This window comes from Lampris incognitus, chromosome 18 (genome assembly GCF_029633865.1).
Source record: "Lampris incognitus isolate fLamInc1 chromosome 18, fLamInc1.hap2, whole genome shotgun sequence".
Classification (NCBI taxonomy): domain Eukaryota; kingdom Metazoa; phylum Chordata; class Actinopteri; order Lampriformes; family Lampridae; genus Lampris; species Lampris incognitus.
The window spans coordinates 43,753,842-43,771,598 of record NC_079228.1 but is presented as its reverse complement, the minus strand read 5'-3'; the positions used below and the strand labels follow the sequence as shown (position 1 = coordinate 43,771,598).

Below are 17,757 nucleotides of genomic sequence, written 5' to 3'. Positions count from 1 at the left end.
ATGATGACGACATGTATCTGTCAATAAACGTGTGTCCACATGAACTGATTCAACCTTCTGTGAATAGGCATGCTGGTGCTGCATGCTATGAAGGGTTGGTGCTGCATGCTATGAAGGGTTGGTGCTGCATGCTATGAAGGGTTGGTGCTGCATGCTATGAAGGGTTGGTGCTGCATGGCATGAAGGGTTGGTGCTGCATGCTATGAAGGGTTGGTGCTGCATGCTATGAAGGGTTGGTGCTGCATGGCATGAAGGGAGTGTGCTCTGAGATCAGGGCATGCAGTCAAGCCTCTGGGCTTGTCAATCTGTTCACTGAACATATTAAAAGTGTGACAATGCTGTAAGAGATTTTGTCTCGCTCCTCATTTAATGTCAGAGTGGAATTAAATAACTGCCACAACAGTCCTCATATTTAAATTTAGCAAGTTTAAGTTCATTCTTAATTTGCTTCTGTAATTCCCTGTGTTGGTTACCCCCCCCCCCCGGTAAAAACTAATATTCCTCTGGATAAGTGTGTTTTTAACAGATTTGGACACTGAAATTGATTTCTTGGAGATTACGAAGTCTTCAATCAACCAGTCAATCAAGTTGCATTTTATACAGCGCTTTTCTCGCTGCAACAGCCACTCAAAGAGCTTTACATTTCTGGTCAAATCTGAATTTCAGACACCTGTTACAGCAAACACAAGCCGTTTCCTATCCAGTCGCTCCCCATTTCATATGCGTAAGGCCACCGAAATGTGATTTACAGCGATTAACTTATTCACACTTGTATTACAAAAAGCTGTGACATGGGCCGTTTGAGACTCCTGACATAGGGCAGACCGGTGACAGACCTTAGTCGGTGTGCAGATAATGGATTGTCGACAGCAGTGGAATGGTCACCAGAAACTACAAATCTTCACAAAAATGTATATATGCAGAGACAGTCTCAGTAAGCTTATCCAAACTGGATCAAACATCTTTAAATGAATCCCAGTCTGTGCAACTGTAACAGTCCTTGAGACACTGAATAGACTCCTCTGACCACACGGAAACCAAACATCGTTCAGGTTTTGTTCTCTTCAGGACAGATTTGTTGAATAGAGCTGAATAAAAAACATGATTGGACAAGCCAAGAGGAGCCTATAGCCCAAGCATGAGCCTTTCTGGCAAGGAGTGTTGTTGTGTGGTGGTGCGGAGCTTTCAGTTTTCAGCACTGAGCCAGGAAGGAGCTCAGATGGAGAGAAGAGGGGCTCTCTTGCTGACTGTGCTGCTGAGGTGGTGGGCTGGGAATAAACGGCAACAGGCAAGGCTGTGTTAGAAACTGATGATGTGATAGGTGACGTGGATGTTTACAGCCAGGTTTTGGAGTTCTTCCATGACTGACAGATTCAAGTGGATGTTCAGAGAGATAATGACATCCCTTGATGATTGAGCTTGCCCATGGTGGCCAACCGTGGCTTCCTTTTCACCTACAACTTGGCTGTGTTGATCTGTGTCTGCTGGGTCCATTATGTGGCCAGTTTGTACTGTCAGAACTTAGGCTGAGATTTGGACCCAATAGCAAGGACAAAGAGACTGAGGCACAGTGGTGATGAAGGGACTGGTTTACCAGGAGAATGGCATACAGACAGGCAGATATGTTTTACAGGATGTGGTACTGGGATGTGGTTTTGCCTCTGTGGCAAGTGGAGAGAGAGGGGGGGCATGGGTCACGGGAGGGCAGATGTGATGATGATTAAGTGATCGGCCTCAGGTGTGCTCAGTTGACAGGCCATGCTTTATATTCTGTGGTGAGGCTGGGTCCTGGACTCACGGACCAAAGCAAACAAAGGTGAACACGATACAGAGGAAATGAGAAGGAGCCAAGGAACAGAGGCTTCAGCACTGCTGGCCACCAGCCCATGACCAGTGACCCATGCAGCGTGAGAAGTGACAGACACTTGACCATTGTAAAAAGACTTGAAAATAAAAACCATGTGTTTTGCTCAGCCACGTCTATCTTCCATTTCTGAGCCTTCCACTGGCAACAGTCTTGCCACACAGGCTGAGTGAAATAATTTGGGTTGTAAGTTTAGCTAGTTTTCAAGGATTGGCTGAAATTATTTAATCAGTTCACAATTTACAATCCGGCAATCAAAACCAGCAGACAACAGTAAAAAGCGAGCCCTGCTCTGATCATTCTGAACTGTAACAACACATTTCATTTATCCAAACTTTTCATCAACAATCTGTAACAATAACACATTTCATTTATCCAAACTTTTGATTAACATCTCAAAGTGCTGCAAAAGTAAATTCAATGCCTAACACACTTCTTTGTTACCTGTATCTTGCTCTGGTGCTAGCATGACTTTATGTGCCCATATACTATGACATGGTAAGACTATGTAAGAGAGTATACTGTATTAGATATATTCTGAATGATATAAAATCACCGATATAATATCCGGATATTAATACGCCTACATACCTGGAGAACTGATGACTGACACATCAGGATTGCCTTCTCTTCCATCTGTTGCAGACGAGAAATTCGAATGAGTGAAAGAAAAGCTCATCATTCAGCAGGTTCTGGGTTAGGGTTAGGGTTAGTTAATTTAATTTGGCAGTCAGTTGTTTAGACAAGTTTAGGGCTGGGGCTAGGGTTAGGGTTAGCCTTAGTTAATTTAATTTAATTTGTCAGTCAGTTGTTTAGACAGATTTAGTGTTAGGGTTAGCCTAAGTTAATGTAATTTGTCAGTCAGTTGTTTAGACAGGGTTAGGGTTAGGGTTAGGGTTGGGGATAGTTAAGTTAATTTGTCAGTCAGTTGTTTAGACAGGTTTAGCATGAAAATAAATCATTGGTTAGGGTCAGGGTTAGGGTCAGGGTCAGGGTCAGGGTTAGGGTTAGGGTTAGTCAATTTAATTTGTCAGTCAGTTGTTTAGAAAGGCTTAGCATGAAGATAGATCATTGGTTAGGGTCAGGGTTAGGGTTAGTTCATTTAATTTGTCAGTCAGTTGTTTAGACAGGTTAGGGTAAGGATTAGGGTCAGGGTCAGGGTTAGGGTTCATTAATTTAATTTGTCAATCAGTCGTTTAGACAGGGTTAGGGTTAGGGTTATGGTCAGGGTCAGGGTCAGGGTTAGGGTTAGTTAATTTAATTTGTCAGTCCGTTTTTTAGACAGGTTTAGCATGAAGAAAGATCATTGGTTAGGGTCAGGGTTAGGGTTAAGGTTAGGGTTAGTTAATTTAATTTGTCAGTCAGTTGTTTAGACAGGTTAGGGTCAGGGTCAGAGTTAGGGTTAGTTAATTTAATTTGTCAGTCAGTTGGTTAGACAGGCTTAGAATGAAGTTAGATTTTTGGTTAGGGTTAGGGTCAAGGTTAGAGTTAGTTAATTTAATTTGTCAGGCAGTTGTTTAGACAGGTTTAGGGCTAGGGTTAGGGTTAGGGGTTAGGGTACGGGCTAGTTCATTTCATTTGTCAGTTAGTTGGTAAGACAGGTTAGGTTTAGCGTTAGGGTTAGTGTCAGGGTTAGGTTTAGTTAAGTTAATTTGTCAGTCAGTTGTTTAGACAGATTCAGGGTTAGGGTCAGGGTTAGGGTTAGTTCATTTAATTTGACAGTCAGTTGTTTAGACAGATTCATGGTCAGGGTTAGGGTCAGGGTTAGGGTTAGTTAAGTTAATTTGTCAGTCAGTTGTTTAGACAGGTTCAGGTTTTGGGTAAGGGTTAGGGTTAGGTTCAAGGTAAGGGTCAGGGTAAGTTAATTTAATTTGTCAGTCAGTTGTTTAGACAGGTTTAGCATGAAGGTAAATCATTGGTTAGGGTCAGGGTTAGGGTCAGTTTCAGGGTTAAGGTTAGGGTTAGGGTTAGTTCATTTAATTTGACAGTCAGTTGTTTAGACAGATTCATGGTCAGGGTTAGGGTCAGGGTTAGGGTTAGTTAAGTTAATTTGTCAGTCAGTTGTTTAGACAGGTTCAGGTTTTGGGTAAGGGTTAGGGTTAGGTTCAGGGTAAGGGTCAGGGTAAGTTAATTTAATTTGTCAGTCAGTTGTTTAGACAGGTTTAGCATGAAGGTAAATCATTGGTTAGGGTCAGGGTTAGGGTCAGGTTCAGGGTTAAGGTTAGGGTTAGGGTTAAGGTTAGGGTTAGTTAATTTAATTTGTCAGTCAGTTGATTAGACAGGCTTAGCATGATGATAGATCATTGGTTAGGGTTAGGGTCACGGTTAGGGTTAAGGTTAGGGTCAGGGTTAGGGTTAGGGTTAGGGTCAGGGTCAGGATCAGGGTTAGGGTTAATTAATTTAATTTGACAGTCAGTTGGTTAAACAGGCTTAGCATGAACATAGATCATTGCTTAGGGTTAGGGTCACTGTTAGGGTTAAGGTTAGGGTCAGGGTTAGGGTTAGATTTAGTTCATATAATTTGACAGTCAGTTGTTTAGAGTTAGGTTTAGCTTTAGGGTTAGGGTCAGGGTTAGGGTTAAGGTTAAGGTTAGGGTCAGGTTTAGGGTCAGGGTTAGGTGTTAGGGTTAGGTTTAGTTCATTTAATTTGTCAGTCAGTTGTTAAGACAGGTTAGGTTTAGTGTTGGGGCCAGGGTTAGGGTTAGTTAATTTATTTTGTCAGTCAGTTGTTTAGACAGATTTAGGGTTAGTTAATTTAATTTGTCAGTCAGTTGTTTAGACAGGTTATGGTTATGGTTAGGGTCACGGTCACGGTCAGTTAATTTAATTTGTCAGTCAGTTGTTTAGACAGGTTCAGCATGAAGATAGATCATGGGTCAGCAAATGAATTAGTCTGTCTTTTACTCGGTAAGGTTTGTGAAGCTGATAAAAGCATTTGTTCATCCAGATGTTCCACTGGGAAAATGTGGTGTCGGCAAATGTGTCCAGTGTTGGAAAAATGCTTGTCATGCTATCTGCAGCTAGTATGCTCTATACAGCAAGGAATATAGCTAATGCGCAGTGACTTTATACATGTTGATGAAAAATTCTTTACCATTCAAAAAAAAAAAAAATCAAAATGAAGACACAGTTTGACTCGCCTGCATATTTAAAAAAAGAATGTAGCCTAATTCCACAAATATCAACCTAAAAGAAATGGAACATAAAGGAACAGTGCTTACAGCTACTCCAACACAGAAAATTGAAAATAGAAAATATTGATGAAGAGTGGACTGTGGTGCATCATGTGGCAGACTACAGCAGCGAAATGATGAAATGAGAATAAAAAGTCATTTGTTTAATCAGCCAATATGCCTACTGGCCTACCTATTTCTGCAGATCTATATTTTTGATGAAAAAGTTTATAGATGTTTTTTTTATTTTCATGAAATCTTCTATTCTTAGCGTGGAACTACTCCCAGGCAACATGGCTGGGAAGATTATTTGTTGAGTTAGTGTTTTTACCAGTAAGAAAACATAAACCCTGTTTGTGCAATTGTTCATTATAGCTGCTTGTTGTCTTGCGGGATTTGAAAAGCAAAACATGACAGTACGATTGTTATTCCACATTTATTTTCCCATTTTACTTTTGCTGAAAACAAGCCGATACCATTACTTCTAGCCTGACAGAAATGAACTGAGGAGCTCCTCTGCTCTTCCTGAACTGCTGCTCTGTCTGTCAAACACACAAGGAACCAAAATACATATTTTTTCTCAAAATCATCAGGGTCTCTTCTTCGTTCTTCCTTCATGAAGAAGAAAATGTTGAGAATGAGAATGAGCAAAACGAGAATGAGCAAAACAAGAATGAATACAAGAATGCTAAGAAAGAAACTAAGAGAGGGGTCGATATAGCAAGGGCTTGAGCATATGGGCAGCTGTACAAAAGACTAGATACAAAGGAAGGAGCTAATGAGCTATATATATAATAGCCAAACATAGACAGAGCAAGCAAGGATATTGAACAAGTAAAATTAACCAAAGACACAGGTGGAAGAGTTATGTCAGAAGATGAGGACATTTTACAGGGATGGAGGGATTATTTCAGTCACCAAATGAATGAAAAGAATAACAGAAGAAGAAGGACAGATGAACCACCAAGCAATGGGACATGGGAAATGGACATGGCAAAGACTAGAAGGGATGAGGGGTTAAAGGCATTGCAACAAATGAAAAATGGAAAAGCTGTTGGACCAGACAATATACCAGTACAAGTCTGGAAATACTTAGGTGATACTGGCATAGAGTTCCTGACTAGACCCTTCAACAACACAATGCATACTGGGAAAATGCCAGATGAATGGAGAAAGAGCATAGTGGGACCAATTTACGAAAAAAGGGTGATGCTCAAAGTTGCAACAACCACAGAGGGATAAAATTGATGGGACATACAATGAAGTTATGGGAGAGAGCGACTGAAGTGAGACTTAGGGAGGAAGTGACTATAGAGAAAGAATAATTTGGATTCATGCCTGGAAGAAGTACCACAGATGCTATATTTTTACTCAGGACCTTAGTTGAAAAACACATTGAAGGACAGAAAGAATTGCACTGTGTATTTATTAATTTGGAGAAGGCATATGACAGAGTACCAAGAGAGGAGTTGTAGTATTGCCTGAGAGCAAAGGGAGTGGCAGAAAATTACATCAGCATAATTCAGGACATCTACAGCGACTGTAAGACCATAGTTAGATGTGCAGTGGGAACAACAAGCTAGTTTGAGGTAAAGGTAGGACTGCATCAAGGATCGGCGTTGAGCCCTTTCCTGTTTGTGATACTGATGGACAACCTCACAGAACATCTTAAGAAAGAGCCACCATGGAGCATGATGTTTGCTGATGACATTGTGCCAGCAAACAAGGACAAGGAAAGTTTGGAGAGAGATCTTGAAGATTGGAGAGAAGCGCTAAAATTAAAGGACTAAAAATCAGCAAAACAAAGACTGAGTACCTGTGTATAAATAAGTAGAAAGTCCAGGATTGACCTTAGGAGGAGATGATGTCCCAGAACCAGAAGTTAATGAATTCAAGTACTTAGGATCGACAATACAGACAGAAGGCATTGGTAAGAAGGAAGTCAAGAAAAGGACACCATCTGGGTCATGGAGAAAGGTAGCTGGAGTGCTTTGTGACAAAAGAATGCCGTTGAGGGTAAAGGGCAAGGTATACAAATCAATGGTAAGGTCTGCCATGCTCTATGGTTTGGAAGCAGTGACAACAACAGAGAGGCTAGAATCTACATTACAGGTAGCATAGATGAACATGCTGCGTTGCTCCTTGGGAGTGACTAGAAAAGACCGGAAGAGAAATGAAGAAGTAAGAGTTACGTTCAAGATCAGAGGAATGGAAGAGAAGTTGAGAGAGACAAGATTGACATGGTTTGGACATGTACAGAGGGGAGGCATGGACTATATAGGAAAGAAGGTATTGGACCTGGAAATACCTGGCAAAAGAAAAAGAGTAAGACCAAGGAAAAGTTGGCTAGACCAGATAGAGGAGGATGAGGAGAGTTGGACAGCAGAAGAAGGACGCATCAGACAGAAAGCTATGGAGGGCAAAAATCCACTGCAGTGACCACTGAGAAACAGGAAACAAGCCGAAAGAAAAAGAAGAAGAAGAAGAAGAAGAAGATGATGAGGATTATGATCAGGGTCTTTTCTGTACAGTATGTAGTAATTATGTGAACTCAGAATGTTGGTTTTCGAGTGTGGAATATTACAATTATTTAAAGACATGAGGTATCAAACTTTTTTGCCCAGAGTATTAATAATAGTTCAGTAATATGTTTATTGATTTTACTTGGAGCTTATGAAGACACACTTTTGGTTTTTATCACATCAGAATTAGGCATATAGCCAAAGTTAAAGAAACCTTCAGGAGAATTTAAGTTTTGTGTTTGTATTTAGGTTTTTACTGTTGTCTTTTTTACCTGGACAGATAATTTTGTGTTTGTGTTAAAGTTTTTACTGGTGTCTTTGTACCTGGAGAGATAGTTTTGTGTTTGTGTTAAAGTTTTTTACTGCTGTCTTTTTACCTGGAAAGATAGTTTTGTGTTTATGTTAAACTTTTTACTAGTGTCTTTTTACCTGGAGAGATAGTTTTGTGTCTGTGTTTAGGTTTTCACTGGTGTCTTTTTTACCTGGAGAGAGAGTTTTATGTTTGTGTTTAGGTTTTTTACCTGAAGAGATAGCTGCTGTGGTCCGCTCAGCTCCACCGTTTGATCCATGTGAGAAGAAAGGACCAATGGAAGCTGAAAGGAAGTAAAACTGTTTTAACAAGTACATTTGCTAAGCTCATAGTTACTTGGTTTATGGAACCAGACTTTGTAAAGACTTTGTAAAGGAAGTAAAACTGTTTCAACAAGTAAAGTTGTTCAGCTCATACTTACTTGCTTTATGAAATCAGACTTTGTAAAGGAAGTAAAAATGTTTTAACGAGTAAAGTTGTTCAGCTCATAGTTACTTGGTTTATGGAATCAGACTTTGTAAAGACTTTGAAAAGGAAGTAAAACTGTTTTAACAAGTTAAGTTGTTCAGGTCATAGTTACTTGGTTTATGGAATCAGACTTTGTAAAGACTTTGTAAAGGAAGTAAAAATGTTTTAACAAGTAAAATTGTTCAGGTCATAGTTACTTGGTTTATGGAATCAGACTTTGTAAAGACTTTGTAAAGAAAGTAAAAATGTTTTAACAAGTTAAGTTGTTCAGCTCATAGTTACTTGGTTTATGGAATCAGACTTTGTAAAGACTTTGTAAAGGAAGTAAAAATGTTTTAACAAGTACAATTGTTCAGGTCATAGTTACTTGGTTTATGGAATCAGACTTTGTAAAGACTTTGTAAAGAAAGTAAAAATGTTTTAACCAGTAAAGTTGTTCAGCTCATAGTTACTTGCTTTATGGAATCAGACTTTGTAAAGACTTGGAAAAGGAAGTAAAAAATTTTTAACAAGTAAAATTGTTCAGCTCATAGTTACTTGCTTTATGGAATCAGACTTTGTAAAGACTTTGGAAAGGAAGTAAAAATGTTTTAATGAGTAAAGTTGTTCAGCTCATAATTACTTGCTTTATGAAATCAGACTTTGTAAAGACTTTGTAAAGACTTGGAAAAGGAAGTAAAAATGTTTTAAGAGGTAAAATTGTTCAGCTCATAGTTACCTGCTTTATGGAATCAGACTTTGTGAAGACTTTGTAAAGGAAGTAAAAAAAATTTAACAAGTAAAATTGTTCAGCTCATAGTTACTTGCTTTATGGAATCAGACTTTGTAAAGACTTTGAAAAGGAAGTAAAACTGTTTTAACAAGTTAAGTTGTTCAGCTCATAGTTACTTGCTTTATGGAACCAGACTTTGTAAAGACTTTGTAAAGGAAGTAAAAATGTTTTAACAAGTAAAATTGTTCAGCTCATAGTTACTTGGTTTATGGAATCAGACTTTGTAAAGACTTTGAAAAGGAAGTAAAAATGTTTTAACAAGTAAAATTGTTCAGCTCATAGTTACCTGCTTTATGGAATGAGACTTTGTAAAGACTTTGTAAAGGAAGTAAAAATGTTTTAACAAGTAAAATTGTTCAGCTCATAGTTACTTGGTTTATGAAATCACACTTTGTAAAGACTTTGTAAAGGAAGTAAAAATGTTTTAACAAGTAAAGTTATTCAACTCATAGTTACTTGCTTTATGGAATCAGACTTTGGTTTGAAAAAAAAAATTTTTTAGAATATCTTTATTACATGTTCGTATACATTACAGAACACCACAGCTCAGACACGACATGACAAAATTAGTAAGAGTAGAAGTAAAAATTAAAAATAGTGGGCATTATCTCCACCCCAACCCTCACCACCCCCTACAACGGAGAACGGCAACGTCAAATAAATAAAAAACACATAGCAAGATGCCAAGGTCACAGGAAAACTGGTTTTGCAATAGAAAAGGTGCAGGAACAAGCCAGGCCGGTTGAGGAAACCCTTGTAATACGGACGATGACAGCAAAGGTCCAGTATGTTCTAATTAAGTGTCCAAAATTTTATAGAAGGCGTCCAGTGAGGGGTGAAGCACACATGAGATGTACCCATTGGGAATACACTCCGTTATAAGATTGTGCCCCCACTTTCTTGTTGGGGCAACGTCCTTGATCCAAAAGAGAAAATATTCTTCCTAGCGGCAGAAGTCAATAGAATGAACAGCCGCTTGTTTGATATTTATAATAGGACTATCGGCAGACCAAGAAGGAGTCACCGGGGATCTAACGCTACCGGAGCACCAAAAATAACACGCAGTTCATCCACAATACTAGCCGCAACACCAGACCAGTACCTTTGTCGCTTCACACATGAGCAACAACAGTGAATGTAATTGCCAATCTGAGTTCCACTTACAGCAGAGCGAAGCCACATTAGCACCCATCTTGTTTTTGAGAGCAGGCGTTACATGGGTACGATGTAAACATTTAAACTGAGTAGATTTGGTTCAATTACAGATACATCTTTCATAGCATGGGTCCACACTTCTTGCCTGGTTTGAAAAGTTAAAAGAAATCATTTTTTAATTTTATCGATACATCCAAACACCAGAAGTGGGAATAATACAATTTTATTGGTGGGAATTAAATCATCAACCCTGAGAGGTTTTTTTGTTGCTGTTTGTTTTGTTTTTTTTACATTGCTTTTGCAGTCATGCTGGGGTCTTATTTTTCCTATTGAGCTGGATCCACAGGATCTGTCTCCATCTCTGGAGGTATTTGGCTGTAACGGACCTCCTTGCTGCCTCCTCATTGTTTCCATTTGCCAGTGGAATACCAGGTCCTTGTAACTCTCCTGTATATCTGTTATCCTGTCATCTGGTATTTCAACTGTAGTGGAACGTCAAGCCTGTAGGGGGCGCTAGACTTTAGGTCAAGACAATAAGTGATACGAAAGTAACTGGGGAAGAAGAGAAAAACCGTAAGTGTGATTCTACAGAATTGCCCGTGTCGTCGTGATATTAAAACCAAGGTTCAATACAGAACATTATACATGGTGTCAGAAGTTTGGCGAGACGAATCCATAAGTAGAAGAAAGAAACTACTTATAAGGTCGAAAAAAAGACCGGATTTGCCTACAGTAGCCAGTGCACCTAAGCTAAGTGAGCCTGCTAGCTCATTGACTCGCCTTCGATAGGGAGAGAGGAGAGATAAAAAGAGACAATGGACCAGATATTGTCGATACCACCCCCGGGAAGCTTCAGTTTTGACGAGCCAAGCAGCTGGACTCAATGGCGACGAGGCTTCGGGCGATTTAGAATGGCTCCAGGGCCAGCAGAAAGGAGTGAGGCATGCCACATCAATTCGCTGCTGAATATCGTGGGGGAGAAAAGTGACGACATTTTGAACACACTGACTTTGTCTGGCGATCAAAAGAAGACGTGTGAAGATGTGTGTAAAGCCTTGGGTGAGCATTTTATTGGAAAAAACAATGTAATATGTGAGAGGGCCACATTTAATAGCAGATATCAACAGCCAGGCGGATCAGCAGAAAACTTGATCACTGATGTTTACAAGCTGGCGGAGCATTGTCAATATGGCGTTCTGCTTGAAGAAATGATCAGAGATGCAAAACTGTCCGAAAAATGACAGTTAGATCCAAATCTCACTTTGGCCAAAACAATAACACAAGTCAGACAAAATGCAGAAGTCAAGAAACAGCAACCACTGATTAGACGAGAAAATGCTGAAACAACAGAAGTAAATGTGGATGCGATAGCTGCAAAAAAAACCAGGGAAATTTAAGATGGCGGCGACACCGCAGAAAACCCACATTGCACAGAGAACCGAAAGCAGCAAAAGATGTGGGAGAAGCCCTCAGCATACATGGAAGCAGTGTCCAGCTAGAGAGGCAGAGTGTAGAAAATGCAAAAAGAAAGGCCATTATGCAGCAGTGTGTAGGACAGTACAGAGAGTGGAGGCAATTGAAGAAAGAGGTGAAACAGCAGAATGTGCATTCATGGGAACAATTCAAAGTCGGAAACAAGACAGTATCTGGAAACAGGATATACAGATGAACGTAGAATTGATTAATTTTAAGTTAGATACAGGAGTGGCGTTCACAGCCATACCAGAATCCATGTACTCAAACGCCAGAGGCAGTAATGTCCACAATGCACAGTGAATGATAAGCGGTCCCAACAACCACCCATTCACTGTACTGGGCACGTTCAAAGCAATTCTGAAAAAGGGCAAAAAGAAAACAGAGCAGGAAGTATATGTAATGAAGGATTTAGTGGTTGCAGCAGTCCATGCTGTGGGAAACAAATTCAAAACAATGTTCCCAAAGGTATTCTCAGGCTTAGGAAAGTTGCAAGGTAGCTATAAGTTCGAGTTAGCAGAGGGGGCAACACCATATGCACTGTCAGCTCCTCGACATATAGCGCTACCCCTTCTGGACAAAGTGAATTCAGAATGTCATAGGATGGAAAACATGCGAGTCATCTGACAAATTCAAGGGCCCACCAAGTGGTGTGCAGGAATGGTGGTCGTGCCAAAACCCAATGAAAACATTAGGTTCTGCGTAGACCTAACAAGACTGAATGAAAGTGTGCATCGAGAGAGACACATACTCCCAGCTGTGGATGACACACTTGCAAAGCTAGATGGAGCAGTAGTGTTTTACAAACTGGATGCTACATCAGGATTTTGGCAAATACCCTTACATAAAGACTCTGAGCCCTTGACGACATTCATTACACCTTTCAGCAGGTATTGTTTTAAGCGGCTACCCTTTGGGATTTCCTCAGCGCCTGAACACTTTCAGCTGAGAATCTCACAGATCGGTGCAGGCACACCAGGAACACTGTGCCATGCAGATGACATCTTGGTGTTTGGCAAAGACCAGACAGAACATGATGAAAGGTTGTGTGAAGTCCTCCGAAGGTTTGAGAGTACACGTCTGACTCTAAATGAGAAATGTGAGTTTGGGGTGAATGAAGTGAAGTTTCTGGGACATAAAATTAGTGCTCAAGGAATTGAGGCCGACCCAGACAAAATTAAAGCCATTAATCAACATGCCAGAACCTCACAATGTTGAAGGAGTGAGACGCTTTATGGGGATGGTGAACAACGTCGGCAAGTTTTCCCCTCACCTGCCCAGTCTCACAAAGCCTTTGAGAGACCTCTTGAAAAATGACAGCACGTGGACATAGGACATGCAGCAAGAGATGGCCCTTGAGGAAGTAAAGAAGGAGCTCAGCTCACCAACTGTCTTAACGCAGTATAGTTCAAAAAGAGAAACTCTTGTGTCTGCAGGTGCATCGTCATATGGCCTTGGAGGAGTGCTAATGCAGCGAAAGCCAGATGGAGAATACAGACCAATAGTGTACATTTCCAGAAGTCTGACGACCACTGAAACTCAATATGAACAGATCGAGAAAGAGGCACTCGCTGTGACCTGGGCATGCGAGCGACTGAGCGCCTATCTCCTGGGGTTGGACTTCACTGTGCGTACAGACCACAAGCCTCTGATCTCCTTGTTAAGCTGCCGATCATTTGATGACTTACCTCCAAGAATACTCAGATTCAGGCTGAGGATGATGAGGTTCATGTACCGAATCATTCATGTTCCAGGGAAACAGCTAATGGCAGCTGATGCATTGTCACAAGCTCCACTTGGACCAGACAGCATGAAGGAGTGTGACACACTAGAAAGGGAGTGTAAAGTCTACATTGATTATGTCATGGGGCACATTCCAGCAACAAAAACTAAAATAGAGCAGATCAGAGAAATGCAGAACAGAGATGCAACTATAAGACAACTCAGCGTGTACACAGACAAGGGTTGGCCAATGCTCAGGAAAACAGTCTCTGAGAATATCCTGCCATACTGGTCATACAGAGCAGACATGCACATAGCAGATGGTATCCTACTAAAGGGGGAATGAATCCTTATTCCATCACCCATGCGCAGAGATGCTTGAAAGAATCCACCATGGACACCAGGGCATGACGCAGTGCATTGCCAGGGCACAGCAGTCCATTTGGTGACCTGGGTTGACAAAATATATCAGAGAGCTGGTGGAAAGATGTGACAGGTGCCGTCAGTTTTCCAGTTATCGAACAGAGCATCTGATGACAACACAATTACCTGCAAGACCATGGCAGAGAGTAGCTGCAGACATCTTTCAGTGGGGAAAGGGCCACTACTTAGTTGTAATTGATTACTTCTCAAGATATATTGAAGTAGCCAACCAGCCGACGCTCACAACTGCTACCATGGTGGAGAGGTTGAAAGTCATCTTTACCAGATTTGGCATTCCTGAGGTACTAGTGACAGACAATGGGCCACAGTTCGCCTCTTCCGAGTTTACAGCATTCACTCAAGAATATGACTTTGCGCATATCACTAGTAGCCCCAGATATCCACAGAGCAATGGTGAGGCAGAGAGAGCGGTGAGAACAGTAAAACAGATACTGAGCAAGAATCAAGATCATCAGAAAGCTCTCTTGGCTTACAGAACAACCCTGTTAGCTCACGGAGTCTCACCAGCAGAACTGCTGATGGGGAGAAGATTGAGGTCTACAGTTCCAGTCCCTCCTCGAACACTCAGACCAAAATGACCAGACCTCCAAGCTTTTAAAAGGAAAGACATGAGAGGATGAAAGAGAACCAAAAGAAAGCTTATGGAGCAAGACACAGAGCAAAGGAGTTGCCGATACTTGAACTGGGCCAGAGAGTCTGGATCAGAACAGCAAAGAACACTGGATAGCCTTACAATGTCTCTCAGTCTCTGCTCTGAGTGGGTTCTGATGTTGTTCCTTTGTTGCTGTGTAGCTGCGATAAACACAGCATAAAGCACATGTGTTGGATGGTTCTTTGAGGAACAGGCCATTTACTCTTTTGGCTTCTGCTTCGCTAGTGCATCTCTTCAGCCTGGCAGGCAGAGCTTTGTATAGTGTTTGTTTGGCAGTTTCCAGGGCCTCACTTATTGACATCTTGCTGTACTTCTTCAAACAGGGCCTGTCTTTCATCACACCTTTCAGCACCTATATTAACTGGCTAACATCTCTCCATGCTGCTTTGATCTTGGCTTCCAGCATTCTCTTCCATGGATGGTACCGTTGGCGACCTGTGTTCTTAAACCTGCACCCAAGAATCTCCAGGATTACGGTTGCAGTGGCATTTACAAATTTGTTGATCTTTGTTATGATGGCAGTCGAGATATTGTGTGAGGCTGTGTTCACATCCGCAAGCAGGTTTTTGATTGATGTTTCCATCCAGGGGGATAGTGTGAACACTGTGGAATACTACAAGTACCTGGGGGTGTATACAGACAATAAACTGGACTGGGCTAAGAACACTACAAGAAGGGACAGAGCCGTCTCTACTTTTTGTGGTGGCCAGTGCTCTCCTGTTTGCTGTTGTGTGTTGGGGCAGCAGGTTGAGGGTAGTGGATGCAAACATGCTCAACAAGCTGATCCGCAAGGCCGGTGACATTGTGGGGGTGGAACTGGATTCTCCGGTGGCGGTTTCTGAGAGGAGGATGCTGTTGAAGTAATGTGCCATCATGGACAATGTCTCCCACCCACTCCATGACATGCTGGTCAGGCACAGGAGTACTTTTAGTGATAGACTCGTTCTGCTGAAATGCACCAGAGCACCACAGAAGGTCATTCCTGCCTGTGGTCATCACACATTACAACTCCTCCCTCAGAGTGTCAGACACTCAGAGTTAATGGTCATTGGACTGGCCCTTCAACTTGTTTTACGATGTCGGGTTTTGTTTGTGCTGTTTGTTTTGTGATGTGGTAGTGCAGTATAGATTGGGTGTTATGTGCACTATGCTCCAGCATGGTGCCCATATATTTATATATTTTATTTTTATTTCTATTTCTTATTTTATCCTTTATATTTATTTGTTTCTGTTTTTCTTGTTTCTATTTTCTTGTTATCTTGTATCTTGAATGACTATTTACACGCCACACAATCCCCCAGGTTAGTTCCATAGATATAGATAAAAAATACCTTTGTTACATAAAACATGTCGTCTCCAGTTCATTATCACCTGTTGCCCTGTGTAATCCAGCTCTTCTAAAGGTGAGTCCTCTCTCATCCCATGGCTCTTAACAATATTCCTGTTAGGATAAGGCCACGATGTAATACCCACTACCCTTTGCACTATGTGTCTCCAACTGTCAGGCCAGATCATTTGATAAGTCTGCTGTAGTGATTCCAGTCCAACTAAGCCCCTTGTTCCAATTGTTTTTGCTCTTTATAAGTGCCCAGTCCATGTCAAATAAGTCTGTTATTCTCAATGATTTAATTACTTCCCTCAACCTTGACTTTCTATTTCTTACTGAGACATGGCTTAAATCTGGGGAGTGCTGCCCTCTAGTGGAGCTCTGCCCACCCAGCTATAATGTTCTGAATGCACCCTGGTTAACAGGTCGTGGTGGGGTATAGTTAGCTGCCTTTAAGAACCATTACACTTGTGTTACTTTTACTTCTGATTTTTCTATTGTTTCGAAGTATTAACTTTTAAAATTGTGTGTGACAACCCAATTTGCTGTATAATTATTTATCGACCCCCCAATTCATCTACAGGTTTTCTTAATGAATTCTCTGAGCTATTGTCCTCTCTTGTTCTTACATTTGATAGGGCCATTATAGTTGGTGATTTTAACATCTATATTGATAATCCTTTTAACACATTTGTCATCGATTTTTTAAACATTTCTAAATCTTTTAATCTTGTGCAGCATGCCACTGGTCCCACACAACCGTGGGCACAGCCTTGATTTAGTTTTCACCCTGAACATGTCTCTTAATTCCCTGAATAAGATCGATTTTGTCTCTGTCCATAAATGTATTACCTTTGATGCTTCTTTACCACCTACGACACTACCCCAGAAATGTATACTTAACTGTTCTCCAAGATGGCGGCGCGCTGGACGCAGCGGCTACTGTGGTTCCCTGTTCAGTGTCGTGTTTTCTTTGTTATTTATACTGTGGCAGGAATGAGGAAAAACACAGGAGACCAAGGCGAGTTTGATGTTTATTCCTCAACTCCAAAAACCAACTGCAGCAGGAACAACCCTGCACCGGCGAGCCCGGGAACGTAAACTACGCCCCCAGCTCCCAGTCCTGCTGGGTGAGAGGCATAGCCCCTAGTGTCCGCCACACAGCCCCCCCCCCCCGAACACCCAGAAGGGACTCCTGGACAGAAAATCAGTGTCTCACTGGAGGCTTAAGCAGCCTGCCATAACGGCTGCGCCGTCCCTCAGCCGAAACAGTAGGTGAAACACAGTCCAATGCCGGCTGAGAAGCAGAACGCTGAACCCGTGAAGACACTGCCGGGGTCCTGGAAGGAGGACGACCCCGACGGGGAACCTGGGCCGGAAACACAACTTCGCCCGCCACCCTGTGCGCCGGTTTAAGCCTATCAAGCGTGACACGCTCCCTACGTCCACCCATATCTAGCTCAAAACCCTTAGGACCCGTCTCAAGAACCCGAAATGGGCCATCGTATGGGGGTTGGAGGGGCGAGCGGTGAGCATCATGCCGTACAAAAACAAAACGAGCCGACATGAGCTCCGCAGGCACGAACGACCGCGGGAAACAGTGGTGAACGGGGCCTGGAACCCGAGTGCTGTCGGACAAACAAGGATAAACGGCCGGACGGGGTCGAGGAGCGGAACTCCCAGGCAAACATTCCCCAGGGACGCGGAGCGGCTGACCGAGCACCAGCTCAGCGGGTGACGCGTCGAGGTCCTCCTTAGGAGCCGAACGCAACCCGAGCATAACCCAAGGTAAACGATTCACACAGTTACCATCAGAGAGCGCAGCGCTGCCTTGAGCGACCGGTGAAAACGTTCACACAAGCCGTTAGCCTGCGG

General features: G+C 42.0%; 1 protein-coding gene across 1 annotated transcript in view; it reads right to left on the bottom strand.

Annotated features, from left to right (window-relative positions):
- Positions 1 to 17,757, bottom strand: part of si:ch211-80h18.1 (uncharacterized protein LOC555593 homolog) — a 147,401-nt gene that overhangs the window by 98,583 nt on the left and 31,061 nt on the right. The window contains exons 5-6 of the mRNA XM_056298087.1: positions 8,081 to 8,152; positions 2,456 to 2,500 (exon numbers count right to left, since the gene is read on the bottom strand). Coding sequence (XP_056154062.1) covers positions 2,456 to 2,500; positions 8,081 to 8,152 — 117 coding nt within the window. The remainder of the gene's footprint in view (positions 1 to 2,455; positions 2,501 to 8,080; positions 8,153 to 17,757) is intronic.